Source organism: Hypoxylon fragiforme, assembly GCF_022984875.1.
Source record: "Hypoxylon fragiforme strain CBS 206.31 chromosome Unknown GGS25scaffold_1, whole genome shotgun sequence".
NCBI lineage: Eukaryota > Fungi > Ascomycota > Sordariomycetes > Xylariales > Hypoxylaceae > Hypoxylon > Hypoxylon fragiforme.
In genome coordinates, this window is record NW_026054756.1 from 4527790 (window position 1) to 4537607 (window position 9818).

General features: G+C 49.2%; 3 protein-coding genes across 3 annotated transcripts; 1 reads left to right on the plus strand and 2 right to left on the minus strand.

The window, feature by feature from the left end:
• The first annotated feature begins 1328 nt into the window (after positions 1 to 1328).
• Positions 1329 to 3913, plus strand: GGS25DRAFT_65472 (uncharacterized protein). Its single transcript, XM_049265938.1, has 3 exons — positions 1329 to 1903; positions 2017 to 3275; positions 3347 to 3913. Exons 1-3 carry the CDS (start codon positions 1810 to 1812, stop codon positions 3899 to 3901), a joined length of 1908 nt encoding a protein of 635 aa, XP_049122113.1. The 5' UTR covers positions 1329 to 1809; the 3' UTR covers positions 3902 to 3913.
• An 850-nt stretch (positions 3914 to 4763) lies between these two features.
• GGS25DRAFT_527865 (uncharacterized protein) lies at positions 4764 to 5684 on the minus strand (the record flags this gene model as incomplete). Its single annotated transcript, XM_049265125.1, has 1 exon — positions 4764 to 5684. A coding segment is annotated over one exon (921 nt), but the record flags the coding sequence as incomplete, so codon positions are not given.
• Positions 5685 to 7316: 1632 nt separating this feature from the next.
• Positions 7317 to 9310, minus strand: GGS25DRAFT_65519 (MFS general substrate transporter). The gene is made up of 4 exons (XM_049265939.1): positions 9019 to 9310; positions 8890 to 8954; positions 8608 to 8827; positions 7317 to 8542 (listed from the first exon to the last, which is right to left on the minus strand). The coding sequence occupies exons 1-4, from the start codon at positions 9184 to 9186 to the stop codon at positions 7415 to 7417; spliced, it is 1581 nt and encodes a 526-aa protein (XP_049122115.1). The 5' UTR covers positions 9187 to 9310; the 3' UTR covers positions 7317 to 7414.
• Positions 9311 to 9818: the final 508 nt, after the last annotated feature.

Sequence of the window (9818 nt, forward strand, 5' to 3'; positions counted from 1 at the left end):
TGGAGAGAGGACGAGGCTGAAAGCATACCCTAGGTATTCTATTATGAGTTAAAAACGACCTCGGACTGGTTGCATATTTGCCAGGATAATTCATGTCCGGTTTTTTACCGGTTCCAAAAATCCTACCCCCTTTTTTTCGGAAGGCACATTTTATTTACGTGGCGGCGTAATTCCTCACCGAAGACAAGTCAACCATCCGTCCTCTTTTTCTCCACGGCAAGACCTGTGTACGACTGAGTGGTGGAAGAAATTATTCTTTTGTGATCCCACGCTTTGTAACGGGACACATGGATACCTCCCCAGTAGGTTAGTACATACGATGCCACCTCTGGCAAAATCAACATGACGGCCTCGGCCGTTCATACAGCGTCTGCAGCGCTACACCGACATTGCCATCCAATCAATCTGCATGTTCCTCAGAAAGCCTCACCTCAACAAATAGACGCAACTCGGTGGAAATTTACGGGATTGCAAAAGATGTACTCATGCTTGGCGGAATTAGACGTATGCACATAAGCACCTGACAGAGAGATAGACAGAAGTCACAGATCGTCGGAGAAGCAGCACCTTCGGAACGCACACTTGACGGTCGATTGTCGGTCTGAGGGATTTTCAATATAATATCTGCCACTAGATAGATAAGTAGGCATTCCCCAGACTGGGGCGCAGGCTGCACCCGGTTATCGCACCGGGACTTTGCATGGAGGCAGACAACGCCATCGGCTAGGGTTGGACGACGATTTCGATTTAGATGGTGCAACTCGTCACCCGACAGGTCATCTCGGAGCCCATAATCCGGGAGATGGGGAATTCTGCTGGTCGCACGGGACAGGAGAATTGTTTGCATGCAGCGAGTTTCCGCGGCTTTGGAGACTGTGGGGGGGTCCTGGGTAAGTCAATACAGATGATGTTGATTCATTGTTGCTAATAATAATCCAGTAGATGGATAGACGCGCGCGAGGGAGAGACAAGCATAGATAGATATAAAAAGAGAATGGGTTGAGACGTCAAGAAGGACGAGAAGGTTGTAAACACAATTCGACCAAATCCTACTCAGACACCCCGAAACACATACCTACTCAACTCACATGTAGGAATATGTGACTCCTTTTCTGTGTCTACTGACTTGAGGAAGAGCTTCGTGATACTAAAATGACTAAAATAAAAAAGGAATAGTTCAGGTCCTCGGGATTGTTTATTCACAGTCGTTGATAAAGAGGCAGATAGTTGGTGCCATGCCACCAGGATATGATACTAACGGAAACGAGCATGGGCTTAATCGGGTTGATCAACCTCTATGTAGGTAGATCTAGGTCAGTAGCGGGGTTTTGAATCAATGTGGAGTCGTCCACTGTTAACGTCATTCCGCGTGGGAAAGATTGCCATTCGCCAACCAGAGCTCGTCGCAAACCAACGACTCCAGATAAAAAACAAAAAAAAACAAGGAACCGAGTACGAAGCTTCGTATCTACTGGGTACTAGGTAGTTGATAGCGGGATCGAGCTAACACTTTCTTTTCTTTTTCTTTTTCTCCCTTCAGCTGTTTTCCACAGTTTAGCAATGGCGGATTTTACTTGGATTTGAACATCTTCTATGTGAATGTATTCAATCTCAATGTTTGTACTACTAGTACTATAGCAAGATACAATCATTTGTAGCTCTTTGTCCTTCCGTGCCCCACCATTCGCTCGTTGATTCGAATCAACCTACACTTTCCTGTGGCTGCCTCCGGAAGTTAGGTATCAACGACTGAGACTACTAGATATATCGAGAGTATCAATCGCGGCTGCTTGGTCACTTAAGGCAAGCATGGGAAGGTTTCAATGGAGGCAGTTACTTGGATGGGATCGCCATCCCACTCATAATCATCACGACTGGTCAATCCATGAATACCGCCGCCGACGTAAGTTCACCATTGACTAGAAAACCAATCCCCTCTATATACACAAAAACTTCCCTTGACTTGATCAATCATGAACTTCCTCACTAACAGACGCCGAACCATCGGCTACGAAGTCCTCCCTGTCCACCAAAACGAGTCGCTCGAATCTGCCATTCCCGCTCCTGACGTCACCAAAGTCGCTCTTCGTCTACGATACTTGATCGAACAATGTGTGCCGTGCGAGCTCGAAGAAGAGCAGATCACCAAGTCCCATAGCCGGGTTATCACTAAAAATGTTATCAAGGCAGCGAAGGAGGCCGGTGGTCCCGAGCATCAATCATGTGTTGTTTTCTGTCTGCTAGTCGTCAAACGCTGGTTTAAGCATCAAGCTATTATCGAGCTCTGGGATGCATCGCTACATGAAGTCCGCGCCACCGCCTGCGAGGTTATTGCTAAGGGCATCATCGAGGCTGAGGAGGATATGCCCTATCTTCTGCAGTCGGTCCTCCTAAAGCGATATTCCATCATGGTCGATGGCGAAGCTACCCCTCCTGTCAATGCCATCGAAAAGGCTGTTGACCTGCATGCTCTGCGTGTAATAGGTTCTTCCGGTTACCAGAAATGCATCAACTACCTCTGGAAAGGTTGGCTAGTTCAGGACGAGAACGATCCGGCTAGTTTCATCGACTACAAGGGCCGTGATAACATCACTTTCCTGTCCCATCTAGACCCAGACCGCATGCGAGCTCCCATCTACCAAAATGCCTTCCAGCTGATCATGTCCATCATCTATCTAGCTCTTTACACTGGTGCTATCAACACCATTAATCCAGATGGTGATCTTGACTTTGTGGAAATCCTTCTCTACGTCTTTACGTTCGGCTTCCTTTTTGATGAGCTCACAAAGTTCTGGAAGGCCGGATACCATATCTTGAGCTTCTGGAATGCATTTAACAACATTCTCTATGCGCTTTTGATGGTTTCGCTTGCCATGCGCCTGGTCGCCTTCAGTCATTCTCCAGAAGATAGCGATAACCGCCAGAAATTCAACCAGCTATCGTACAACTTCCTCGCGTTCACGGCACCTATGTTCTGGGCCCGTCTGCTACTTTATATGGACTCGTTCCGCTTCTTTGGCGCGATGCTTGTCGTACTTAAAGTGATGATGAAGGAGAGCATCATTTTCTTTGCTCTACTGATCGTCGTCATCGTGGGTTTCCTCCAGGCTTTTATCGGAATGGACCATGCCGACGATATGGCTGGTGAAGATACTATCTTCATCCTACAAGCCATGGCCAACGCCATCATGCAGAGCCCGGACTTTAGTGGCTTTGAGCGGTTTAGTCCACCATTCGGGATCATTTTATACTATCTGTTTACTTTTGTGGTCATGGTACGTCAATTCTGGAATTTTTAACATCCCATGTAAGATTCAGCACTTGCTAACACATAGACTGCTTCTAGGTTATCCTCCTGAACGTGCTCATTGCACTCTACAACAGCGCCTACGAGGATATATACGAAAATGCCGACGACGAGTTCCTCGCGCTGTTCTCCCAAAAGACCATGCAGTTCGTCCGCGCCCCCGACGAAAACGTCTTCATCGCCCCCTTCAACCTCATCGAGGTGTTCCTCCTTATCATCCCCTTCGAATGGTGGATGCCCAAGCAGCACTACGAACGGCTCAACGACATCGTCATGGGCATCATCTACTTCCCCCTCCTCTTCTGCTCCGCCCTCTTCGAGGTCAAGGTCGCCAAGGAGATCCGCTCCAACCGCCGCAGAGGCGAGGACGACGACGACACGGAGGAGGAGTGGGAGCAGATGGCCGCCGACGTCGACTTCGAGGCCGAGGGCTGGGCCAAGAAGGTCGCCGACACCAGGCCCAACATCGAGGACGACCCCGCCACCGTCGAGGTCAGGTCCCTCAGGGGCGAGGTCGAGCAGCTGAAGTTTCTGATCGAGAAGCTGAGCAAGGGGCTCAGTGACAAGGAGGCGGAGAAGGAGAGTTTGCTGTGAGATGAGATTGGATTAGTATTAGTATTAATTTTGGGGCCGAGATGGGCTAGTTACTGTAAGCATCTTATCGGTATTGTTAACGGGTGTGTGGCCAGCCTTGCATTGTATCGGAGTTGGAATTGGTGATTGGTGGGTGGGGTGGGGTTGCTGATTCAGGGGTAATGGTGATGGCCACACATGCATGTCCTATTCACCCCCTACCTAGGTAGCCACCTATTCACCATGATATGATATACTTAGGTTACTTATAACAAACTTGGAATACCACTATAAACTATCCCATGCTTCATACTTTTCTTTCATATTTGCTGTGCATATAGTTAACTTGAGACTTCACCTGGATTTGCGTATTTTGGTTTTGTGATGGGTATTCCAATGATATTCCAATGACATTCCAACTATTCTACTGATCCCAATACAACCTCGGAAACCTCTTTCCAAAGCCCCATCTCTCCTCTCGATACCTAGGTACCTGTGTAAAGTTCCTCCGCGGGCCGTATCCTAGGTAACCAAGATGTAAACATGCGAAAACCCAGAATCCCCTCAGCAAGTGAGTATGTCGTCAATTGGGTATTTTGAAAAGGTGAAAATAAAAGAAAAATCAAATCAAATGAATATGCAAAACCCGTTATTCTCCTCGTTTCCTCCTTGTTCCCTCTTTTACTCCCCATTTCCTCGTTCCCTCCTTATATCCTCCTCATGTCCTCCACTCACATCAACGCCGACCTGAATGCCCACCTCAATTATTCATCCCCCTCATCCCGTTCTTCACTTCACCCCAACCATCGCCTACTCCCTACTCCCTACTCCCCGCTCGCCAGCTCTGATCATCGAGCTCCGAGCCCTCGACACCCCCCAAACCCTAACTCTCCGCCCCCTTAAAAAACCCATGCACCCGATGCCGCCTCGGATTCAGCCTATTCTGCTCCAAGCAATCCTCACAGAGCAACAGCTGCGCCGCCTCCCTCTTCGTCAGCGTCGGCACCCGCTCCCCGTCCTCGTTCAGCCTCGTCGTCAGGTCCATGGCGAAGAGGCTGGGTGGGGAGGCCGAGGACGGGGACGTGACGGCGGTGGCGTTACAAGGGGGAGTTGGGAAGTGGAAGGGGGAGGATGGGCACGTGGGCGGGTGCGAAGCCCGCTGCAGCTTGCACCGGCACGTGCACATGCACCCCGTGTAGGTCTTCTCCATCTTGCCCCACAGGTGCACGTGCTCGCAGGTCAGGCAGAGGTCTGAGCCTGGCGAGACGAGGACGGCCGTGTTGGTCGACTGGGTGGCGATGGTAGCAGGGGTGCGGCGGTTGTGGTGGTGGTCGAGGCAGTCGTCCCTCACGATGTTGCATTTATGATCATGATGCTTCATCTTGATATCCGAGGGGGGGGTTGTGAGTGAACGCCGACTATTGATGCTGATAGTCGTGTTCTCAGGGGTGCAAGGGGTGATAGGGGGGGAAGAGCTAGGGGTCCCGGGTGTACGTGGGGTTGAAGGGGTCGTTGGCGATGTAGGCGTAAGGGGAGAGCCGTAGTCGTGGTAAATGGGCTCTTGGGCGTAGTTGGGGCACTTGCAGTATTTGCAAGCGCAACGCCGGCGTGGTTGGGGCGAGGAGTTGGTGCTGCTGGTGATAGCACCGGTGAGGTCGGACATGACAATGTGGTCAGACATGTCGTCAGTTGATATGTCTGACTGTTGACTATGTGTTGTCAGTGTTGTATATAACAAAGTTGAATAGATAGATGGTGTCGTCAAGTATCGTGAAGTGTCGTTGGTTGGTGTTGTTGGTGTTGTGTTGTGTGGTGTTGGATATGATAGAAGAGAGAGAGAGGTGTTGTGGGATGTGGACAGAGGATTAAGAAGTCGAGGGATATCTTGCTTACTGATTGTAATAAGAATGAGCCTCCTTTCTACCTTCCTTTTCTTTTCTGTGGTCAAAGAATGTAGTTTCCGTATCCTAAAAGGGGGAGTGGCGAATGCTCGACAATGATGGTGTTCGTTGTTTGGGTCACTGGGAATAGGACAAAGGGAATTGAAAGAGGAAGGAGGAAGAAGAAAGGGGACTCGAGCTTTATATACTATGTATCATATTAGTGCTTATTGTCTCTATTTAGAAAGGGTCATTGTCGAGCAACACATTTTGACCCCTTTAAGTTTAAGCCGTAGATGGTTGAGAATTAAGTTCACCAGGTGTTGACATGAGTTTGTTTACTTTCTGGCCGGCCGTAACTGAATAGTTCGTTAGGTTTACGTAGCGCTTATGGTATGGAAGTTATCTCCGTGCCCTCTTCGCTCTTTTCAAGATATTCCACGAAGTGTAATAATGAGTGATGCTAGGTGTAGGTTAGGTTTTCGACGGTCAGGTGCAGATCGCCTCCTTTCTGTATAGATTACCTTCCTTCCATATAGATTAGCTTTGGGAATAGTTGGTAACAGGGGCCTACCCTTTTTAATAGACGGTCTATTATATCTTAATCCTATTCTTTCTAACATTTTCCTGTCTCTTTACCTAGGCAAGCACTATAGTCGAATGGCTAAATTACACCTCGCAGAGTCGTAATCTAAAACTATCCCAATACTTTTAATACCTAGGGTAGTTATTTCTTATAGTTGAAGAGCTTGAGGTTACGCTTACCTACCTTAATACATAAAGTTGAAGGATTACACCGTGAGATAAGCCGCCTCGCTATATTAAGCCTTCCTAAAACTCAAAAGATACCACTACCCAAATAATTAAGATGTAATGAGTCGTCTAATAAAGTAAGCAGGGAGCTATTGCCAGCTGTTCCAAAGACCAATCCACACGGAAAGGAGGTAATCTACACCTAGCATCACTCTTCATAATGGAGGAACAGATCCTGTCAAGGGGACCAAATAGGGGTTCACATGGAACAGAGGCAACTTACGTGTATATATATGTAGCTTCCATAGTCTCCAGGAGATGTTAGATATTACTGCGTAAGAGCGATGTTGTTCTGCGCCGTGACAGGTCCCAACGGGGACACTGACATCCCCTTTAGAAGATTGTATCGTCGTTTTAGGAGATGAGCTGCCTCGAATACCAGAGCCAACTGTATTGCGCCTCCCTAGTACTCGAAGGTCACGGCTAACTATGGTGACGGGACTGGAAAGTAATGATTGGTTTAAATAAATTTTCGTACATACTCCTATAATTATTCGGCAACGAGATACGATATAGCTTCATCCCTGATTATGTACAAAATCCGTTAAGTAAAACAAGCGGGGACCTATTGCCAACTATTCCAAAAGCCAATCTACATCTAAATCTAACATCACTCATAATAATATTCGTCGATATAAATGCTTAACTTCGTGTATTGTATATTAATTGCATTAGTATATACGCTCATCCCACACATCGCTTCTTCCACCCCCCAAGTCCAGACCCGGGGTGTCAGAAAATGCCTGTAGGATAATACCATCCTGTTACCGTAAAGATTCATACATGTGCCCATACCCATGCCCATGCCCATGCCCATGCCCATAGCCATAGCCAGCAGCATTCAAATCTTCTGCGCCCACTCGCTGCGCGCCACCCAGCTCCTGAGCCTCTTGCCGTAGATGTAGCTCGGGATCGTCAGCAGGCTGATGCCCAGATTGAGGCACGCGATGCCGATGAACAAGGTCCTCGGGCCGAACTTGGTGAGCAGCCCGTTTCCGATGGTTGACGCGACGAAGCTGAGGAGCGCCTTGACGAAGTTGATGGTCACGAAGGCCTGGTTGGCGTCCTTGGTGTGGCAGTCGATGACGTAGCTGATGGCGGCCTGCGAGGCGAAGGGCACGGCGATCGAGTGCATCGTGATCCAGACCAGGCACCAGGTCAGGGACAGGCCCTCGGATGCGGCGATGCCGAAGCCGATGAAGCCGGCGGTGGAGAGGGGGATGGCGATGATCATGAGGACGAGGCGGAACTCGGGCTCGAAGATGCCGTTGTTGCGCTTCGCCATCCACACGGGGATCGCGTCGGCCATCCAGCCGGAGAGCGGCGAGAAGATGAGCGCGCCGATGGCCAGCGGGATGTTGGTCAGTCCGATCTGCGCCGGGGTGAGGTTGTACGGCGCCGCGGAGAACACGTTGACGGACAGGACGCCGATCATGAGCAGCCAGCAGAAGAAGGAGGCGTACACGAGGGTCGAGAAGATGACGGCCGGGAACAGGATCAGGGGGAACGGCTTCACGACGCCCTTCCAGAAGGACTCGCTGGACAGCCGGCCGCGGTACAGGCGCAGCTGGCTCTTGTACGTCTCGACGGTCTCCTTGGCCGCGACGTCGCCCTTCAGATCCTCCGAGAACGATTCGCTCGAGCCGGGGCGGACTTCCTTGGACGACGTGTCGTCGCGGGGCCCGCTGTAAGTCGTCTCGACGACGACAAAGTAGATAAACGGCAGGATGATGCAGAAGATCAGGGCGCTGACGGCAAAGGTGCCCGGGATTCCCATGGACTCGATGATGAAGCCGGAGATGATCTGGCCCAGTAGAACGCCAGTTCCCAGCATCACACCCCACAGGGAGAGGCGGAATCCTCGCTGGTGGACGAAGAAGAGATCGGATACTGTGGATGTTACTAGAGTCTCCAATGGCGCGGACGCGATACCCTGGAAGATTCGCATGGCGGCCAAGGAAGCGAAAGACTATCACACTTATGTAAGCAAACTAGAAGAATAAAAAAAAAAGGGGGGTGACGACGTAAACTGACAGTAGCGAATGTGCCCCAAATGTTCGATGCCAACAACATCATGGTCGAGATGACGAAGAACGGCCTCTTGCCCCAGATATTGGCGCCGGATGCCGTAAAGAACGTTACAACACCGGTAAAGAGCAAGATGGATCCGACCATAAACGTAGCAGTGGTATCGGGGTCGACATTAAATTGCTGGCTGATGAGCACCAGGCCCGGGGAGATCATAGGACCAAGACTGAGCGCATTAGTGTTAACCATTCCATTTTAGTTACCCCTACTCTCCCGAAATCCACTTACGAAGTCGTGACGCCGGAGCTGAAGGCCAAGATCAACATAATCGCGTTCTTTCGCATGGGAGACCACTACGCCGTCCTATTAGTTTCAAAAACTTCTTCAACGTTCAAACAAACACAAAAGAACACGAACATTGAGCGGGTCATTCGGCGAGTTACTCGGCTGCGGCACCAGAATAACATCGCCATCTTTCTTCAAGTCGCTGGCGTTCCCCAACGCGGACGGGCCCTGCTCCTCTCCCAGCTTCGAGGTTCCTGGCGGCATGTCCAGATGCCTGTCTTCCAAAACCCAAATACCCATCTTGAAAAAAATATAAAAAAAAATAAGAAAAATATCCGAAAATAATAAGGAGGGACGGTATAATAGAAATCTCTATAAAACACAAAAAACCTCCAAAAAAAAATTAAAGGAGAGAAATAATAGAGAAAAAAAAAGCTGCCAGCAGCGACTTGGTCGGAAAGAGAAGAAAAAAAAATTGAAAGATGGACGAAAAGATGGCGAAGAAAAAAAAAGGAAAGGATAGGAAAAAAAAAAGCGAACAGACATACTTAACTTATCTCGAAGATCATAGCGAGGATCGACCCGCAAGGATGATGACTTTTACTATGGGTCAATTCCATCGTTAATCGTTCACGGCAGTTCGTTTGCGACTGATGAGAGAGAAAAAAAGTCCATCCATCGTCAGATGGGAAAGGCTTGGTCTGAGCATCAAGATTGTCGCAGGACCAGGGGGATGACAGATGGGATCCGCTTAGTTCATCCATCACGGACATTTATTTAGACTGCCGGGACGCCGAGCAATTCCCATGGGTAGAGTAGAATCAGTAGATAGATAGATACATACATACATAGCGGCATGGTAGTGAGTGAGTGAGTGGGCAGATGGGAAACGAAAGAAAGAAAGAAAAAGCCACACGTCCAGAAAACTAGCA

What these genes read in the sequence shown, in the direction of transcription:
- GGS25DRAFT_65472 (XM_049265938.1), top strand. Translation starts at nt 1,810, where the DNA reads ATGGGAAGGTTTCAATGGAGGCAGTTACTTGGATGGGATCGCCATCCC. An exon ending in CCATGAATACCGCCGCCGAC is followed by an intron (nt 1,904 to 2,016) that starts GTAAGTTCACCA and finishes TCGGCTACGAAG; the next exon opens with TCCTCCCTGTCCACCAAAAC. An exon ending in TGTTTACTTTTGTGGTCATG is followed by an intron (nt 3,276 to 3,346) that starts GTACGTCAATTC and finishes GACTGCTTCTAG; the next exon opens with GTTATCCTCCTGAACGTGCT.
- GGS25DRAFT_65519 (XM_049265939.1), bottom strand. Translation starts at nt 9,186, where the DNA reads ATGGGTATTTGGGTTTTGGAAGACAGGCATCTGGACATGCCGCCAGGA. An exon ending in CGCCGAATGACCCGCTCAAT is followed by an intron (nt 8,955 to 9,018) that starts GTTCGTGTTCTT and finishes AGGACGGCGTAG; the next exon opens with TGGTCTCCCATGCGAAAGAA. An exon ending in AGCTCCGGCGTCACGACTTC is followed by an intron (nt 8,828 to 8,889) that starts GTAAGTGGATTT and finishes TAATGCGCTCAG; the next exon opens with TCTTGGTCCTATGATCTCCC.